The 19,966-nt window shown below is 32.8% G+C and overlaps 9 protein-coding genes across 9 annotated transcripts; 6 read left to right on the top strand and 3 right to left on the bottom strand.

Annotated features, from left to right (window-relative positions):
* Window positions 1–214: 214 nt before the first annotated feature.
* On the top strand, window positions 215–1,820 carry LOC149093793 (uncharacterized). Its single transcript, XM_089267885.1, has 3 exons — window positions 215–1,391; window positions 1,463–1,534; window positions 1,600–1,820. Exons 1-3 carry the CDS (start codon window positions 354–356, stop codon window positions 1,711–1,713), a joined length of 1,224 nt encoding a protein of 407 aa, XP_089124011.1. The 5' UTR covers window positions 215–353; the 3' UTR covers window positions 1,714–1,820.
* A 3,141-nt stretch (window positions 1,821–4,961) lies between these two features.
* On the top strand, window positions 4,962–6,764 carry LOC112539476 (uncharacterized). The gene is made up of 4 exons (XM_025162044.2): window positions 4,962–6,026; window positions 6,086–6,157; window positions 6,401–6,490; window positions 6,545–6,764. The coding sequence occupies exons 1-4, from the start codon at window positions 4,962–4,964 to the stop codon at window positions 6,632–6,634; spliced, it is 1,317 nt and encodes a 438-aa protein (XP_025017812.2). The 3' UTR covers window positions 6,635–6,764.
* Window positions 6,765–7,795: 1,031 nt separating this feature from the next.
* On the top strand, window positions 7,796–9,280 carry LOC112539481 (uncharacterized). The gene is made up of 4 exons (XM_089268492.1): window positions 7,796–8,645; window positions 8,706–8,777; window positions 8,844–8,933; window positions 8,984–9,280. Exons 1-4 carry the CDS (start codon window positions 8,061–8,063, stop codon window positions 9,047–9,049), a joined length of 813 nt encoding a protein of 270 aa, XP_089124618.1. The 5' UTR covers window positions 7,796–8,060; the 3' UTR covers window positions 9,050–9,280.
* Window positions 9,281–9,892: 612 nt separating this feature from the next.
* On the top strand, window positions 9,893–11,508 carry LOC107366130 (uncharacterized). Its single transcript, XM_025161696.2, has 3 exons — window positions 9,893–11,048; window positions 11,120–11,191; window positions 11,256–11,508. The coding sequence occupies exons 1-3, from the start codon at window positions 10,011–10,013 to the stop codon at window positions 11,367–11,369; spliced, it is 1,224 nt and encodes a 407-aa protein (XP_025017464.1). The 5' UTR covers window positions 9,893–10,010; the 3' UTR covers window positions 11,370–11,508.
* Window positions 11,509–11,626: 118 nt separating this feature from the next.
* On the bottom strand, window positions 11,627–14,120 carry LOC107366124 (FERRY endosomal RAB5 effector complex subunit 3). The gene is made up of 3 exons (XM_015933692.2): window positions 12,502–14,120; window positions 12,300–12,421; window positions 11,627–12,237 (listed from the first exon to the last, which is right to left on the bottom strand). Exons 1-3 carry the CDS (start codon window positions 13,410–13,412, stop codon window positions 11,654–11,656), a joined length of 1,617 nt encoding a protein of 538 aa, XP_015789178.1. The 5' UTR covers window positions 13,413–14,120; the 3' UTR covers window positions 11,627–11,653.
* On the bottom strand, window positions 12,888–14,120 carry LOC107366131 (uncharacterized). Its single transcript, XM_015933699.3, has one exon. It carries the CDS (start codon window positions 13,900–13,902, stop codon window positions 13,477–13,479), a length of 426 nt encoding a protein of 141 aa, XP_015789185.1. The 5' UTR covers window positions 13,903–14,120; the 3' UTR covers window positions 12,888–13,476.
* A 15-nt stretch (window positions 14,121–14,135) lies between these two features.
* sll (adenosine 3'-phospho 5'-phosphosulfate transporter 1) lies at window positions 14,136–16,056 on the top strand. The gene is made up of 4 exons (XM_015933694.2): window positions 14,136–14,366; window positions 14,553–14,840; window positions 14,973–15,229; window positions 15,305–16,056. Exons 1-4 carry the CDS (start codon window positions 14,240–14,242, stop codon window positions 15,959–15,961), a joined length of 1,329 nt encoding a protein of 442 aa, XP_015789180.1. The 5' UTR covers window positions 14,136–14,239; the 3' UTR covers window positions 15,962–16,056.
* Window positions 15,971–19,359, bottom strand: LOC107366125 (serine/threonine-protein kinase stk11-like). The gene has a single exon (XM_015933693.3). It carries the CDS (start codon window positions 17,786–17,788, stop codon window positions 16,331–16,333), a length of 1,458 nt encoding a protein of 485 aa, XP_015789179.1. The 5' UTR covers window positions 17,789–19,359; the 3' UTR covers window positions 15,971–16,330.
* On the top strand, window positions 18,028–19,412 carry LOC107366128 (testis-specific serine/threonine-protein kinase 2-like). Its single transcript, XM_015933695.3, has one exon. It carries the CDS (start codon window positions 18,028–18,030, stop codon window positions 19,042–19,044), a length of 1,017 nt encoding a protein of 338 aa, XP_015789181.1. The 3' UTR covers window positions 19,045–19,412.
* The last annotated feature ends 554 nt before the right edge of the window (window positions 19,413–19,966 follow it).

Here is a 19,966-nt window from a genome sequence, read left to right as displayed (position 1 = left end):
TTCATAATTTCAACATTTTATAAGTAATTTTCAAAAACCACTCACTTCAATGACGCTACTTCAAATCAATCACATGCATAATGAGTTTTGATATTATTCTGAATGGTTTTCACTTGTAAATTTTCAATGAGTGGTGAACTTTAAATTCAACCATAAATTATTTAACCTTCAATCTTGAAATTCATTTTGAGCTGGATTCTTTTCATTATGCCTTCAGTTATCAGTGAATTCACTGGGCAATATTATAATATTGTTGGCAGTTGACACAAATCAAGTCTTCTTTGGAACTAAAATTCGCCTTTGAATTGAATTCATTTACAGGGAATATTGAACTTAATATTGCTCTTAAAACTATGTCAAAATTGATTCAACTTTTACTTGGATTTCGATCAAATAATGTCGATGATGCTGTAGTAATCAAAGATATGAAACGACTTGAGTCGTTTTGCATTGCATTTAATATTTTACCAAACGGGTTTGCTCAAGATGCAAGTGTAACACCGTCAAAATGGACTATAGTAAAATCCATCATTTACTTTTGTATAATATTCGCCAATATTGGCCATTTGGTATTGTTAAGCGTCTTTAATTTACCCGATCAATGGCTTCATATTTTTGGTGACTTTTTTTGTGGCCATCCAGGTCGTCGATTTTTTTGGCTTTTCTGGTTGTACATGTCCATTTTTGGTGAAGTTTTGCGACATTTTTGGATATATTTAGTTAAAAAGGGCCATTTAAAGACACTTAGATTGTACGATACATTGTACACAAAAGGGTTTAGAAGTCAAGTTTTACTTATGAGTCCATTTTATTGTTTAAAGTTTCGTTTTGTGGCCAACAATCTAGCGATTTGGTGGATCAAAGTGATTGCTCTTTTAACAATTAGTCTTGCTCCAATTTTAGTATTTATTAGTGAATCAGTATCTCAACTACCGAAAACACCTCAACAGTTTATTTACACTTATTGTTGGCTTTTTGTCACTTATCTTGGACTTGTTTGTGCCTTGATCAACCTCATGTTAACCGGAGGTTTGGTCACAATCCATTTGGCTTACTTTTACTTTAAAGCTGTTCATGTAGCTGAGAATGTAGAACTTTTTGCCAAGAAAAGAAGAAGCTCGCATAAAGTCGACTACTTGCTCATGTACAAAGCTACTATTCGTGAGGTTATTCAATATCAGAATGAAATCGAGCATCTCAACGTTCGCTTTAGAAACTGGCTCATATTTCTTTACCTTGGAATGTCATTTACTTCAGATTTTGGTGTTTACATTGCAGCTGTTGTTCACATTGATCATAACTATTTAGATGTTTTTCTCGCAATTGTTGCTCTAAATGGTTTCATATCAATTGGAATTTGTTCGTATGTCAATGGAATTGTACTGACAAAGGTAAAAATCAATTTCACTTATCTTTTGATCATTCAATTAGTCATGATTGAGTCTGATCATTTTACTTTTAGATGAGCTCTTATTGTAAAAACCTAAGGAAAGGTACGTGTCGTTTACAATTGGATGCAATAGTTTCTATCAAGGTAATGTCTGGTTTCTCTTTTAGTCATAAAATAATGTGGAATCCAATTTACTCTGTGATTTTCAGGAAACTGATATACAGGATCGACTCGTAAGGACTGATATTGCTTTTACTATCGGACAATTCCTGGACATGACAACTGAAATATTCGTCATTGTAAGTATCAACTTCTTGCCTTAGATGAACCATAATAACTGAATTTTACCTTTCTATTTACAGTATTTGATTGAAAATATTTCTCTTATTATGATGTTTACAGTAAACTTTCAATAAACTTCACTTGATAAATATTATACAATCTCGTTGTGTTTATTCCAGAGTTTAAAACATAATAATTCGTAATGCTTTCAGACTTGTGACAAATTGTCGGGTGATGTAAAAAATTCTTGGTTTCAGTGGTGATACCGCTGAATTCTATGCAGAAGCAAAAATAAATAATTAGTTAAAGTTCCAAAATGGTGGCGCATTAAAGTTGTATTATCAGAATGAAAATTACCCGGTACTCGAATCGCAAATATTCAAGTTTCTTTTCACCTCATACGAAGATTATGAAATTAAATTAGTTTAACTCTACTGTGGGTTAACCAAAGAGTAATATAACAAGAGACTTCACGTAATGATAATTTTGTAAGTTTGAGATTAAACTTAAAAGTTGACTCTCAGGCGGCGCTAATCAAAAAATTGATTAAATCATTGGCCACATTGATTGTGTTTTTGCTTTGAGCAACAATTTTTAGCACATTTTCTGGTTAAATTGTCCATTTTTTAATTAAACGCCACCTGAGAGTGAACTTTCTTACCAAATCTCAAACATAAATTTTTCCTATTTCGTGGTCTCTCTTGCTATATTACTCTTTGGGGTTAACCAACTATTTCTATTTTCAATTGCTGCAAATTCAACTGCTAGTGTATTATTCAGTCAGCAAGTGAACAGGCGTTGGTTACTTGAGATTTACTGTAAATGGTATAGCTGGTAATGACCAGACTGTTGTAAAATTTTCTAGACATTATGATTACTATGCTTATTGCTAGCTATTCTATGTTTAAATTGTGATCAATAATAAAATCAATTGCAATCAATTATCGATATTATAATAGAATATATTAGCAATCTATTATCATGAATGAAACGATCACGAAATCACAGGTGCAAATGATTTCATGTTAATGTAACTTTTCGAATTAAAAATGTATTACTTTGAGGTGCAGACGCATACGCAAATATCTCAGACTTGATTTTATTAATAATAATGATAATGAGTTCTTCATTTTTCATGGAAAGGGAATAATGGGTGATGCAAGTGAAAGCTCTGTGAGTGTCCGAAAAAACTACTTTTTAAAAGATTTGACAAATCTGTTTCGGTATTCATTCATAACTACCGATTCCGATAAAGTTGATTTGTATGCTTCTCAACTTTTACAACGAACAGAAAGACTGACCATTATCTTTCAAGTTTTGCGAAATGGCTTGGATCAAAATAACTTTATTAATGTAAATGCCTTTGGCTATCGTCGATATAATCGACTGGATTTGATTATTTGGATAAATTCTTTAATCACTTGGTTCAGATGCATAGTAAACATTTGCACTAGTAGTGAGACTGTGGCCATTGTTCTTGGAGATCCATTTTTTCGCAGTAAAGATCGACGAGCTTGTATAATATTGGGACTCATCAGTTTATCAATCACTATCAGCTTTAGAGAGTGGATTTTGAGCCTTGAAACCAAAGGAAACCTCGAAACATTGTTGATATGGAAGTTTTGTCGCAACGGTTTTAATCCAGTTTTACTTACAAATGAATAAAGTGATCATGAATAGATTTCGCGCGGCTGTTATTTACGTGTCACTTGTTGCTCATTGTACGATGCTTGTTATTCCTTTATTTGTATTATTTATATTTTTCACCCCATTACTGACCAATCCTTGGATGTACAAGATTCCTGATTCCTGGCATTCATCTGTTTTCTGTATTTCTTCATTATGACCTCTTTATGTATGAATACGCTTCTCGGATTTGGCTGGTATTTGCTATGCACACTCCTCTTTCATCTCTACTGTTTGATTAATCTGTTTTTCAAGGCTGATTACTTGAAAAAGTCAACTAAAGAAATGCATGAGAGAGACATTGAATTACTGTGTTTACTGATCATTTGTCGTCTCAATACGTTTGAGTTGGCTGTTAGGAAATTACGCTATATACCACTGTACAATGTACAGTGTACATTGTCATTGTTTTAACCTCTTTAGGTGATGCGTTTGTGTTTTTCGGACTAATTGTTAGAGTCTACAATGACTTCTTCGCGGGTCTACTAGCCATAATTGGCATTGTTGGTCTTTCGTGTATTCGATACAAATTGTCTTTTACTTTACTTTCTTATGCTTACTTTAGCTCAACAAGTTAACAATTAGATTGCACCAGTTGACTCTGCATAATAGACTCTCATTGAACACATTGACCAAGGTAATGATTGGTTTATTGATTTCATTCAAATACTAAATTAAATTGTGATCTCAAAATGTAATAAAGACTGTTTAATTTACAATTTTGATTTAGCTTTTGGAAGTAATGGATCGAGTCGCTGGACCATACAATGGCTTAAAGATCGGGGACTTTTTGACTGTTGAGAAGAGATTCTTCATATTCGTAAGATGATCTTCCTGATTATCTGATAAAACATCAACTCTTTTCTTCTTTTCCAGTTTATACTAGAAAATATATAAAATCTTATGCTATTCAAAGTTAACATTGGACCTTTCATAAACTGATAAAAAGATATCACATAAATAAAGCATGGATTTTAAGCATGAAATAATACTAACTACCGCTATAATGTACAAACTATCGCTAGAATAGTTACAAATGTCAAACAGCAATCAATGATCGTAGTACACGGCGAGAAAAGTCTGATATATTTGTTATCCTTGCGGACTCGGTGTTGCAATAGAGCTAGTTGATCTGCCGTTGTCTGATTTCACATTTGAAAGACCTGTACTCATCGTCAGAATAAGAAATCCAAAAGTAATGATAAAACCTCAGGCAATCCTCGAATCGATAAGATTCGTTTCGGGATGTAGAAAGCCTTCCTTTAAGGAAACGTGAAAGGATTTGTGAATCGATTCTTTTTGAATGAGCATCAAATAAATTCAATTAAAAGTGTGAACAAATTTAGTTTCTTAGCAACAATTTTTCACAGAAAATAAATATATCATTTCAGCTATATTGATTCAATGATTATCCAAATTATTTAAATAATATGATTCGGAATAGCACCAAACGATGATAGGATTTTTAAATTAATTGTTTTTGAATGAACAATCGTGACAAAAAGAAACGATTTACAATGTTGACAATAAAGTTGATCAAAAACTGAAGACTTTAAAAACGAAATTCAAAAGCATTTTTACCACAAGTTAATGAAAAAAAATCATGGTTTTGAATGTTTTAAGCAAACAGAAAAATTACGTTTTGGAAAAATTGTCGAGTTTTCCGTTTACAGTTCCCAATTCAAATGAATTTGATTTGACTGTTTGTAAACTAGTGCAGCGAACAGAGAGGTTGACCGCTTTCTTTCAACTTGACTTTAATGGTCCAAGCCAAAGCAACTCATCTGCAGTAAATGCGTTTGGTTACCGTCGATACAAATGGATGGACTGGTTTATAACAATCAACTGTTTAATCACTTATACAAAATTTGTTGCACTCGGTTTCAGCACAAGTGATTCTGTTGCGTTTTACCTTGGAGATTCATTATTTCGTGCCAAAGATGGTCAAGCTATATATATATATGGTTCAATAATGATTTTAATGTTGTTCATTTTTAGAGAATGGATTTTGAATCTCAATGCGAAAGGACGCTTCGAAATATTGTCTGCATGGAAAGTTTGCTTCAATGGTTTCGACTCGACCAACTTGCAAATGAACAATCTTGTTGCCAAAAGATTTCGTTTCACCATCTTTTTATTTTCTATTTTTACACAAAATGTGCTGCTTTCAATGCCTTTCTGTTCCGCATTAATATATATTATACCATGCTTATCCAATCCTTGGATATACAAAGTTCCTAAACTGGCCTTTTTCTGTTCTGTTTGGTCCTTTCCAATCATCTTTGTTTTTACGCTTCTTTTCAGTACTGCATTTGGATTCTTCTGGTACATAGTTTGCTCCATTTGCTTTCATCTCTTTCGACTGTATGATCTGCTGCACTCTGCAGATGACTTGATTCACCGATTGGTTGATGGGAAACAACTTCGATCATTTTGTGTGTCAATCATTAGTCATCTAAACGCATTTGAAGTGGTTTCTCACAAATTTCGCTATCTACTGTTATGTTATCTTTTAATATTTGCTGCCGTAGGTGATTTCGACATTTTTCTTGGAACCATTGTTAAAGTTTACAATGAGTCAGTCGCAAATTTGTTCGCATTCCTCGGTTTCTCGATTTTGCTATCTCTTGGAACTTTTGGTTTAATTTTTGGAAATTTCATCTCAAAGGTAATTGACAGAATCGATTTCGGTTGATATTTTATTGATTTTTATATTCTTTTAATTAGCTCAATAAGTTGACAGTGAAACTGCACCAACTATCCACCAAGAATAGACTTACGATGCGCACAGCAAACAAGGTAAATATGGATAGTATATCTTTAAAATGAACAAGAGCAAAACATGACTAATAATGAATTCTCAAAAATTTCCAACAAAAAAGCATAATTCGCAATAATTTTAGTCGATGAGAAAGCATAGAATCCGTATCCCAAGTCATTGATCTTACCAAATCAAATACAATGTAAAATTTAAAACTCCTATCAACTCAAGTTGAGAATATACGGAATTACTTAATCTGTGAATCTGATCTGTTTGTACAGGTTTTGGAGATAATGGATCGAGCTGCTGGACCATACAATGGCATAAAAATCGGAGACCTTTTGACTCTTGAGAAAAGTTTTGGCATAACGGTAAGATGAGTAAAAATGAAATTTCACTAAAACTCTAAATTCTGTTTCTTCTAGTTTATATTAGAAAACATATCAGCTTTAATGCTATTTATTTGCAACATTGGACCTTTGATACATACTGCGAATCTTTCTAATCAAAATTAACCATTCGTACGCGTACAAACGGCGAAACAATGACCTATCGTGATAATGACTCAAGTTTTTCATCGCTATTTAATAGTATAACTCTATATAAAAATATGAATTGAATAAAAATGATCTGAATATATACTAACGATATCACGCTATACATGATTTTCGAGCAGCTTTATATCATAACCTTGTCTAAATATTGGTCCAAGTCAATAACCATTTCAATAGAAAGCAAAGAAAATATGAATAAAAGTAAAAACCTTGAAACCATTTCTAGGCCAATCTGATTATCGTTTGACAAATTTCTAGCAGCGCTACATCACCGCAAGTGTTAAGTCTTTATAACCTTTGATTCGTGAGTTATTACCGCAAGCAGGCGTTAAATGAAAAAAACGCTTGGTATACTCTGAACTGCATTTTAAAAGTATTCTCAATTGCGCAAGGGATTGTTCAACAATGATATTTGAGGATTGATTGCCAAATACGGGACCAATAATTGGTGTGATAAAATCAGTCTGCCATCCTCATGCTAATAAACTAACACTTTGATTGTGATCAATAGTTGAATCAATTTCCATTAACAATTAATGCATGTATATTAAACATTCAAGGGATGATGGATGGACCGATCACGAAATCAAAGGGAAAAATGAATCCAAGCCTTCATCAATTCTTTCAATTAAAAGTGAATCAATGATTTCAACTGGAAGACTCATAGAAACAATTAACATACATAATAAACATGAACCTAAATCTAATAAACAACTTCGAGTTTCAAAATCGCTGATTAATAATGACTAATAAAGACGCAAGTTTTTTTTCTTAACCGAAAAAACTACTTTTTGCAATATTTGAAAAGGATTCTCAATTCACATGCATGAAAAACATCAATCTGAATCTAACAAACTCCCAGTTGAACATGGCTCGTTTGATAATACTTCATACATTTGCATGTTATTATCGTTATCGAAAAAACTTGTTGCTCAAATATTTGAGAAACATTTTCAGTTTTTTTATATTTTCTCACTCTAATGATGCTGATTCGTATGTTTTTCAATTGTTACGACGTACGGAAAGATTAACAATAATCTATCAGGTTGTCCGCCATGGACTGAGTCAAATTAAGCCTGTTACTGCCAACTCTTTTAGTTATCGTCAACTTAATCGGTGGGATTGGATCATCGGAATAACTTGTTTAATCAATTGGGTTAGAGTGCTTATACTTATTTGCGATGATAGTGAATCGGTTGCTATTTATCTTGGTGATCCATTATTTCGTAATAAAGATCGTCGACCTTTATTCATATGGTGTTTGATCATATTATCTATCATAGTCATCTTTCGTGAATGGATTCTGACCCTTGGATACAAAGGAAATCTCGAGATATTACATGATTGGAATATTTGTCTCAACGGATTCACTTCGATTAATTTGAAGATGGATAATATCAACTGTAAAAGGCTTCGTACAACAATCATTTTAGTGTCTATTTTTGCTTATTACACGATGCTCGTAGGTCCTCTATTTTTATCAATGCTAATCATCGCCCCATTACTGACCAATCCTTGGATGTACAAGATACCAAAACTGTTCATTTCTAGTTTTATTTGGTCATGTTCTGTCATATTTAGTTGCTCTGTTCTTTTAAACGGAATTGTTGGATTCAGTTGGTATCTTGTATGTTCATTATCGTTTCATCTTTTCCGGCTAACGAGTTTACTGAGTATGGCCAATCTACTGAACAGATCAACTGGGACTATTAATGTTGATAGAGAAGTGAAATTGCTCTGTCTATTAGCCACAGGTCGTCTCAACAGTTTTGAGTTGACCGTCAAAAAACTACGGTACGTTTCCTTGTATTACGTTTTTGTGTTTGCTTTTTCAGCCGATGCTTACATTTTCCTTGGTGGCATTGTTAGAGTTTACAATGATATTTTAGCAAATTTACTCGCGATCCTAGGTATGATTATCCTATCAGGTATTGGAGGATTTGCAATTGCTTTCGGAAGCTTCATCTCGAAGGTAATTAATAATAGATAATTTTGTATTCAAATTCATTTGTTTGTTTCCTTTCATTGATAGCTTGAAAATTTAACAATAAAACTTCACCAATTATCCTGCAAGAATAAGCTTTCATTGGGAACAGCAACTAAAGTAAGGAATAATACAGTTGAAACAGTTAACTTATCAATAAATGTATGACCCGACCTTTTTGCACAGATTTTAGAGTTAATGGATCGGGCTGCTGGACCATACAATGGTTTTAAAATTGGAGACTTTGTGACTCTTGAGAAAAGATTTTTCATATTGGTGAGATGCGTAAATTAATTTCTGACTTGATAATAATCTATCTGTCTCAGTTTATCGTAGAAAATATATCGCTCTTGATGCTATTCACGGTTAACATCGGACCTTTGATAAAGTGATGGAAATCATGGATTTCAAGTGTAACAAAATGCTGAGAACTGGATACGTAGTGATTTTTATTGGCACAAGAAGTGATTAATGGACGAATTTTTCCGAAACTTTTTTATTCCAAACTCGAACCAATTTACTTTCAACTTGATACAAAACAATGTAGAGCTAATTTCATGATCAAGCATATCCATCAATGTATTATATTATTGTAAACACACTTGTTATTAAATTTTATAAGAACACCGTGACTGTAATTAAAAAATAAATCATTTTCTAATTAATAATTGTCACTTGATGGATTCATAATTCAAATTACAGTATACAATGTAATAAAACGACTTATGAGATCAACATTTCAAAAATCGATCTAATTTTATTAGTTAATGTTGACATTTTCTCATGATTGCTTTACAATTTTAGCATTTCATTATCTTGGCAATGAATCAAGTAAATAAATAGGGTAAATTTTTATCTGTTAATGAACTTAATATTTATGATGCGATCGATTGGCCTTGAACAAGCCAATGGAGATTAATAAAGCTTATTGATTTTAAATTTTTAGCTCAAGTGTTTTTTCAGATTATTTGAATTATGAATGATAATGAATTGTATCACACTTTGAACTTCATAATTTCAACATTTTATAAGTAATTTTCAAAACTGCTCACTTCAACGACGCTACTTTCGAATCAATCACATGCATAATAAGTTTTGATATTATTCTGACTGGTTTTCACTCTGAATTTTCAATGAGTGGTGAACTTTAGATTCAACCATAAATTATTTAACCTTCAATCTTGAGATTCATTTTGAACTGGATTCTATTCATTAAGATTTCAGTCATCAGTGGATTCACTGGACAATATTATAATATTGTTGACAGTTGACACAGATCACGTCTTCTTTGGAAGTGAAATCGAATTGAACTTTTTTACAGGGAATCTTGAATTTAATATTGCTCTTTAAATTATGTCAAAATTGATTCAACTCGTACTTGGATTTCGATCAAGTAATGTCGATGATGCTGTAGTAATCAAAGATATGAAACGACTTGAGTCGTTTTGTGTAGCATTTAATATTTTACCAAATGGGTTTGCTCAAGATGCAAGTGTAACACCATCGAAATGGACTATAGTAAAATCCATCATTTATTTTTGTATAATATTCGCCAATATCGGCCATTTAGTATTGTTAAGCGTCTTTAATTTACCCGATCAATGGCTTCATATTTTTGGTGACTTTTTTTGTGGCCATCCAGGTCGTCGATTTTTTTGGCTTTTCTGGTTGTACATGTCCATTTTTGGTGAAGTTTTGCGACATTTTTGGATATATTTAGTTAAAAAGGGCCATTTAAAGACACTTAGATTGTACGATACATTGTACACAAAAGGGTTTAGAAGTCAAGTTTTACTTATGAGTCCATTTTATTGTTTAAAGTTTCGTTTTGTGGCCAACAATCTAGCAATTTGGTGGATCAAAGTGATTGCTCTTTTAACAATTAGTCTTGCTCCAATTTTAGTATTTATTAGTGAATCAGTATCTCAACTACCGAAAACACCTCAACAATTCATTTACACTTATTGTTGGCTTTTTGTCACTTATCTTGGACTTGTTTGTGCCTTGATCAACCTCATGTTAACCGGAGGTTTGGTTACAATTCATTTGGCTTACTTTTACTTTAAAGCTGTTCATGTAGCTGAGAATGTGGAACGTTTTGCCAGGAAAAGAAGAAGCTCGCATAAAGTTGACTACTTGCTCATGTACAAAGCTACTATTCGTGAGGTTATTCAATATCAGAATGAAATCGAGCATCTCAACGTTCGCTTTAGAAACTGGCTCATATTTCTTTACCTTGGAATGTCTTTTACTTCAGATTTTGGTGTTTACATTGCAGCTGTTGTTCACATTGATCATAACTATTTAGATGTTTTTCTCGCAATTGTTGCTCTAAATGGTTTCATATCAATTGGAATTTGTTCGTATGTCAATGGAATTGTACTGACAAAGGTAAAAATCAATTTCACTTATCTTTTGATCATTCAATTAGTCATGATTGAGTTTGATCATTTTACTTTTAGATGAGCTCTTATTGTAAAAACCTAAGGAAAGGTACGTGTCGTTTACAATTGGATCCAAATGTTTCTATTAAGGTAATGTTTGGTTTCTCTGTTAGCCATGAAGTGATGTTGAATCCAATTTACTTTGTGATTGCAGGAAACTGATATACAGGATCGACTCGTAAGGACTGATATTGCTTTTACTATCGGACAATTCCTGGATATGACAACTGAAATATTCGTCATTGTAAGTATCAACTTCTTGCCTTAGATGAACCATAATAACTGAATTTTACCTTTCTATTTACAGTATTTGATTGAAAATATTTCTCTTATTATGATGTTTACAGTAAACTTTCAATAAACTTCACTTGATAAATAACCGTTGTGTTCATTTTAGAGTTAATAATTTGTATTTTTTTCAAAAGCTAATAAAGCCTCAGTAACCGGTAAGATCTTTAAACATTGTATCTTGATATTTTAATCAATCAGATTGCGCTTTTTGTAATCACTTTTTAAGCAACAGAATTTTCTCAATCCCAATCAGAGTTTAATTTATTTTGAGTTACAAAGGTTTGGATCTTTAGATTTCAAGACCAGAGGATTAGAAATTCGAAAAATACTGGAGAGCATGGAGGTCAGGTTAGAGAAGAGTTCTGTAGATACACCCTTGGGTACGATGAATTGGATTGTTTTATTCTCATAACTGGTAGGCGAGAAAGAAGCCATTTCAATCATGAATCCTTTAACACATTTCAAAACAAGCTCGGCTCTTTTCAAACACCAATTCAATGTGATATCATCAGAAAGTTCGTGGATTAACAGTAGCGGTATTGATATTGTATTTATGTCATTCCAATGAGCAACCTTTAAGATATTCCTAAGCCCAAGTATAACCGAATGGCGAGAACTGACATCATTGGAATAAATGGATTCATCAATAACTAAATGAAAGACAACATGGACTTGTGACAAATTGGAATGTCGAGTGATGTAAAAGTCTCCTGGTTTTAATGGTGATAGTTCTATAGACTTTTTATTGGCATCAAATTTACTCGCTTTTAAACGAATCGTACTCAACTGTTCCTCAATATCAGGGAAATGGAAATCGGTTGATTGAAGACACTTTTCACTGAATTCTATAAAGAAACAAAATAAATGAATAAATGTTAAATGAAAGCTATCATCAAAATATATTTACCCTTTTTAATGCCAGTATAACTATTGATTCTATTGTCAACAAGAAGGATAAGTCCAGAGAGTGAATTTGAGTAAAGTGACATAGCTGTTTGGATTCGATGAGGATTTGGTTTTGAAATTAAGCTGTAAATAAAAAAAATATTTAGTAAAAAAAAATCTAAAATGTTGGCTTATTAAAGTTAAAACAGCTAAATGTAAATTACCCGGTACTTGAATCACACATATCCAAGATTTGCATTGACCTTAGACGAAGATTATGAGATGATTTAAGCTGAGCACTTAAATTTATTGTAAAACTTTCTTCCATATCAGCATTGTCGATCTCTGCTATATCAGACCATTCACCGTTGATGAGGGATAATTTTGATCTTTCATTAATTTCTTTAACCAAAGAATCCTTTGCTTGCTGATTAACGAAATCTTCAAAAATTTTATGAATCCAATCACGGAATTCCTTCTTTTGAGCACCTTGGAGATCATGTATTGATTGATCCCAGCGAGTTTTCAACGCCTCTACTTTATTAAAATATCTCAATGAGAGTCTATTAACGTCTTCATCAGTTTTTCCTAAATCCATTTGTCTGAGTAATTTATCAGTTTCATCTGCTTGCTCTTCACAAACAGAACTTAGTTCATCGAGTTTTCGTGAAACCAAATCCTGTACAGCAACTCGATACGAGTGGTCCAAAAAGATGATTGGCTCGGTTAAGAATCCAGAATGAATTAATCGATGATACTTTTCGTGAAATTTGCATTCCTCATCCGAAACTGATTTATCTAAAACTCGAACAGATTTACTTTTGTTCAATAAGAGCTTATCAAAATTGAGTAAATGTTCACTTCTTTCTTGTATGTTTTCATCCTTGATGAATCGCTCTTGGGCTTCTATAAATCCCCGTAATTCGTATTCCTCTTCTTCCTCCTTAACGAACTGGCTCAATTGGTTAAATAAAATATCCTCTAAATTGGGTGGAATATTATAATGGTTAAAAATATAGTAGGCTATTTCTGCAATATTAACACATGATGGTAAAGGAATCACCAGCTGATGGCTGATGTCTATACCATAACGATCATATTTAAAATTGAATGTCTTTTCAATTCCGTTCTCCATGATGGCAGTGAATTATGATAATAAACTGATGAGTAATCACTGCAAGCACAAACTAAACAACTGATTAATTATTTTCTTCAGTCTCCTCTTCCTTCAAGTTGTCAGGAGAAATGGGTTCGTGAATAGCTGCTGATATTGTTAACCACTGTAAGGCCTGAGCTGAAACATCATTTGAAGATGGCTTTGTGTCCCAATTCCAGGCTCTGATTTTGTCAAATTTACCAATTGGTTTCAACTTAGTTTTATCAAGTGATCCAAATGTTTTTTCACAGACAACACCAATTGTATCTTCACCAAGTGTCAAGTCTCCACCATCCAATGGTTTACCTCTGAATGATCCAATATAAGTTGATTTAGACGTTTCACTGATTGTTGGTTTGAAATAGCTAGCCACCTTAGCTTTACCGGTGTAATCAATTTTACAAGGGATTAATTCACACTCAACAGGCTGTAGACTGTTGGTATCACATGAAATGGATAATTGAGACATCAAGATATGGAGGAAACAATAAAAAAAGATTGTCAATTGAGTAATGTAAATACACAAAGGGATAAATATTGTTGGATGACGGATAGATGGTGGGTTAATTTAAAAACGATGTATAGCACAAGCTAAATATTAACTGCAGAGTAAGCTTATTTCAATATGAAGCTATTATGCATTATAAGCTAAAAAAGAATGGACAACATGTTCATGTTGAAGGGAGAGATTTCAAAACATATGTTTACTTGAAAACAAGTGGAACCAAAAAGTGAAGATTTGCTCTATAAATGAAACTCGTTAATTGTAAAATCAAAATTGCTTATCATAGGAATTAGCTTTAATTATGGGAGATGGAGAAAATTTTGACTGGTTTGTCGAATTACTCTGGAATCTGTATGGATATTCAACAGTTTTACTTCCAATTGGAATCATGGTTTATATGGTTAAACACAAACACTGTATACCAACATGTAAGTCTTGATTTATTGCTTTTTATTGTTTTAATCCGGCTTTTATTGTTTTCAATGCATTATAATCGGTGTACATTGGATTTTGTACATTATTAATTGCTAATTACTAAGTTCTGCATCATTGACAGGAGAGAAACTTGAATCATACTAACCTTTTGTAACACTAATTTTTTTTACTCATTGCAGTTTCCAACTTGAAAATTGTACGGATCATTGTTTATGGTAGAGATGTCAACACAAATGGTGTCTATGATGTTGAACAATCAAAGCAATTAATTGATGTGAAGAAAGAAACTGATGAAGACACAAAAGAACAAGATGCTAAGAATTCCAACAGAAAGAAGTTGGTCTTGTTTATCACTTGTTTCCTTGGTTTACACTGTTCTTACCTGATTTGGGGTGTTTTCCAGGAGAAGATAATGACAACCGAGTATTTAATTTCAACTAATCGTACACAATTTATTATTAAACAGGGTATGTCAATCAACATAACCATCAATCAATTCTATTGTTAACTGAAGGACAAATCGTCGTTGATACTCTGATGGCTCAAAATATTAATATTAATCTATCTTTTCTCTTCGTATTTCTTTATTTCCTTTTCAGAGTCACTAACAGTGAAACTTGATAAAATCAAATTTCACGACTCTCAATTTTTGGTACTCATAAATCGCATTTTTGCCTTCTTAATTGCACTAGTCGTTTTCACTATAACTCAAGCAAGGAAACTGCCTAATCAAAGTGGAACGCCCAAAAGACTTGTAATCGCACCTTTCCATGAATTTTTCTATTGCTCGTTATCAAATATTTTAAGCAGTTGGTGCCAGTATGAAGCGCTGAAATTTGTCAATTTTCCCACTCAAGTAATTTCATTTGATAATTCACTGATCTGCTGATCCTTTCTCAAACATTGTCTTTTCTATCTTTCTTATTTTTAGGTTTTATCGAAGGCTTGTAAAATACCTTCAGTCATGTTGATGTCAAAGTTGGTTTCAAACAAGAAATATGAAACTTTTGAATACATTACTTCAATCAGTATATCATTCGGAATGATTTTATTCCTTCATGGAAACCACAATAATGATCATAAAAATGAATCTGCAATAACGCAAGGATCTATGAATAGTACATCAAAGCTGTTTAATGGACTAATTGTTTTGGCCTGTTATCTTATTTTTGACTCTTTTACCTCAAATTGGGAAGAAAGCATTTATCACAAATATCGCATTTCAAGTTGGCAAATGATGGCGGCAGTCAATCTCTGCTCCGTAATTTTAACTCTAACCTCACTCACTCAACAAGGGAATTTGATTCCAGCTTTGATCACAGTCACTAGCTCCAATCGATTACTGCTTGACTGCATTTTTTTATCCATTTCCTCTACAATTGGACAGTTTTTTGTATTCTTTACAATTTCTCATTTCGGTGCTCTCATTTTTGCTATGATAATGACACTCAGGCAGATATTTGCCATCCTTTTATCAATGAACCTCTACCACCATTCCATATCCATGCTTTCTCTCTTGGGCATGTTTGTTGTTTTTGCATCCATAATCACTTCAAGAATCATGAAAATTAATAAGGTCAAAAAGTGAATTTCATTATTTTTGTTACAAATGATTATCACGAAATTTTATTATGTTGCTTTATCACAAAAATATTAATAAAAAACAATTGTTGCAAAGTTAAATTACAAATGTACATTTTTTGAAGCCATGATTTACATTTAAGGCTAGCTTAAAGTTGTAGAAGCGGATTGAAATTTAATTTAAGAATTTTAGGATAAAAGCTTGGATAAATTTCAATTGAAGGGCCATTCCAGTTGAAAATAGATCAAAAACTTGACACTTTCTAATCTTAATCTAACATTCAACACTTCAGGAAATTTTCTCATCTGTAACATGTTTGTTTGTCAATTAGAACGATGTATTTGCGATCAGTTTTACAGTTTAATGATTAGCGTTCTATCGCTCTTCACTTTCTGATTGATTGGTTGATAAATCAGAGTCATTTGTGCTTGAATCAACCTTCGACTTGATTCTAGTAGCTAAATCACAAACATTAAAAGAATCAGCTTTTAATCCTATTGCTCCAAGAAGGCGCCCGATTTGACCAGAGGTTACTTTCTCAATAAAGCTCGGGCGTCTTTTATTTTTACGATGGCGTGTTGGTGAACGATTAGATCTGACAATTGGTATTTTTCTTTTAGCATTGAATTCTTCAGCTGAAGATTCTGACACTCGCACAATGTTTTGATCATTTGGCAGAGGGTAATGTAGTTCATGAAGATGAGATGTGATTGTTAAGCTTCGATATTGGTCTCCATTAGCATATCTGGGAGGAATATTAATCTTAGGACTATCTCCCATTAAATTAATAAGAAACCAAGGATGATTTAGTACTTGATACAATTTAATTCGCCGAACTGGATCTTTATCCAACATAGAATGAATCAAATTAGATAAGCATGGATCGATTTTTAGTATATCATCAGCTTGTGGGTTATCTGCTAAAATGGATTCAGTCATAGCGATGAAACCTGATTTTGATGAGAAAGGCAATTTTCCAGTTACCATGACATAGAGAGTAACTCCGGCTGACCAGATATCTAAAGCAGAGGCAGAGAAACCAGCATCAGTTGAATTGATCACTTCTGGAGATTGATAGGCAATAGTTCCATATGTATTGAAGCAGATATCCGATTGAGTAAATATATCAACAACATAGCTAACACTTAGATCCGTCAACTTAATTGTATCGAAAACATTAATCAACATATTGTCTGGTTTTATGTCTTTATGAAAGATTCCCTTGGAATGGAGATAATCTAAACCGCTCAACAAACCAGTAAAATAACGACGAGCTTGTTTCCGAGGCAACTTTTTAACTTGACTTGGATTAGCAAGTTGCATTAATTCGGCCACTGAGGCCATACAATACTCCATATAGACCCAAATTTTACTCTTTTTTAATCTTCTTCTAGTTTCACTTTGTTGTTGATTGCTTGATTCATTTTCCTTTGCTGATTTTTGATTAACTGCTTCTTTTTCCTTTTTTGCCAATTCCTCATGATTTTTTCTACGGCGATGTACATCTATCAATTTGATCACATTTGGATGGTTACAACCCGTTAATAAATTAATCTCTTGATTAACCATTGCGATCATTTCATCACGGTTGAATTTACGATCAATCTTTTGTAAATCATATATTTTAACTGCTTGTCGCTCCAATGTGACTAAATCTAACACTTCATAGACTTTGGCAAATGTTCCTTGACCCAAAATGTCACCAAGTAAATATTTACCATGTAGTTTAGGCTTTGGACGTAGTCGCTGGTTCCAGGAAAATTCGCCAAGATCTATAACATCCATCTCACTTAACTCAAATGAGCCAGAACCACTTGAATCTATGTCACTCATTTTAAATAGTCCGGCAGAAATTAATCCTGAAACTTTTCTCGTATTCTTAAATATACTGTGATTGAGTAAGCAATTTTTGTTCCTTATTGTTGTTTAAATTATCCTTTGCAAAGACGCTCAACTTTACATTAATTGACTCAGATGCACTATTATGAGATATTACCATGGTCTTGTGTTGATTATTACATTCCTTTACATTGATTGATCCGAGATTATTGTCCCAGTAAAATATATGTTACATGAAAGAAACTGATGATAAAGATTCTAGTAAGATTCCAATAAATCTACAAACTGATATTTACCAAACAAAGGATGGTGAAAAACCAGATAGTATAATTGCTCGTCGGGGTTACAGACTAAAGGATAAAATTGGAGCTGGAGCTTTTGCCACAGTTTTCAAAACAATTAGACTTACAGACGACTTTGTTGTCGCTTGTAAAGTAATTGAAGTTAAACGTAAACGTAAAGAAAGGTTAACTGATCTTAAAAATGAATTATTTGTATTGGAAAAAGTTGAACATCCAAATATTGTTAAATTATTTGAGCATTTTGTGATAGATGATAAAGTTTATATTTTCATGGAATTTGCAGCATCTGGAACATTATCAGAGTATGTTAGGAAAAAAGGACCGGTAAAGGAGAAAAGAGCTCGTCGGTGGTTCCGTGAGATTGCTTCTGCTATGCATCATTTACATCGCCTCAACATATCCCATCGTGATTTGAAATTGGGTAATATACTCCTTGATAATGAAAAAAAGGCCAAGGTTACTGATTTTGGATTAAGTCGAATAAGTTATCGTCCAACTAAAGGTGTATTGTACTGTACATCATGTTGTGGTACCGAACCTTACATGGCTCCAGAGATATTGAAGAAGAGGTCAGACGGTACAAGACTCTATGATCCAATGATTGCTGATATATGGGCTTTGGGCGTTTGTTTATATGCAATGGTGAATAAAGCTTATCCTTTTAATCCAGAAGATAAAGAACTAATGATATCAAATCAGTTACATCGAAAATGGAAATTTGTGAGAAGGCAAAAAAATAAATTGAGCAATGAAGTGAAAGATTTGGTTCGCCACATGTTGGAGCCAAACCCAAGGAAACGAATTACAATGTTAGGCATAATGGGACATCCATGGTTAAAGCATGATGAACACGCTGATGCTGTAGCATTTGATTCCAGTAAGCAGACTAGTCCAAATACTGTTAGTACAATCAGGTTGCCTGGTGAATCGACCAAATCTAGGAAATGACATTAAAAACAGTGAACTTTCTCAAGTGCGTTGATTAGGACGGTAACCAATTCTTTCTGCTGCTGTTAAAGTTGAACTTTTGGTCGTTGAAGGGTCAATAGTAACACAAGAAGCAGCTTTACTTTTCTCATCCAGATCTTTTTCCCATTTTTCAAATTCATTGACATCATCCATTCTCATTTCTAATCGTGTAGGGTTACGTCTGAACATTTTTGAATTATTTTTAATTTATACTATTCAAAACTTATAAATAATTCCAACTCCTTCACTTAGATATGATGAATTAAACAAATGAAAATTAAATTTAAACAAATAATTTGAAATAACAATATAACATATGAGTTGAAATTTTGCAAAAACAAATAAATGACCGATTCAATAGATGGCAGTACTGACAAACTGCCTTTTCCCAGCGAGATTTGGCGGCGTCTTGAAAGCTGATTAACACAAAGAGATAACTCTATTAAGCTTACTCTTTTCTTACTCTTACTGTATTGCTCTTTGCTTCAACCTCTGAATAAATCGGAATTCAAATTTCAGAGGCGCCATTAAACCTGCCTAAGTGCATAATCTCCATAACTTCTAGTCGGTTAGGTTTAATTTCACCAATCATTATCCTTTAAGTATAAGATTTGTAAAGTTTAAGTAAACAATCCAAGGGCTAAACGTATATTGTTAATTTGATTTTCAAATTTCAATTTTTGATTTTAACTATCAACACATTAGGCTTGAAACTGAATCAATGTATTTATACAAATTAATAAAAGCATAAATATAAACTTGATGATTAAGCATTTAACCTCAATCATTGGCATTTCTTGTATTTTCTTGCGCTTTGATTTTGACGATTCCATACTTTCACAGTCGATATTCAAGACTAGAATGAATATGTTTAAGAGCTAATTTTTTGAGCAAAGTGCTA

Source organism: Tetranychus urticae, chromosome 2 (genome assembly GCF_039701765.1).
Source record: "Tetranychus urticae isolate SD_2017Ah chromosome 2, NJAU_TeUrti_SD_1.0, whole genome shotgun sequence".
In the NCBI taxonomy this organism is placed as follows: Eukaryota; Metazoa; Arthropoda; class Arachnida; order Trombidiformes; family Tetranychidae; genus Tetranychus; species Tetranychus urticae.
The sequence above is the reverse complement of the archived record's forward strand: the minus strand, read 5'-3'. Positions and strand labels throughout refer to the sequence as shown.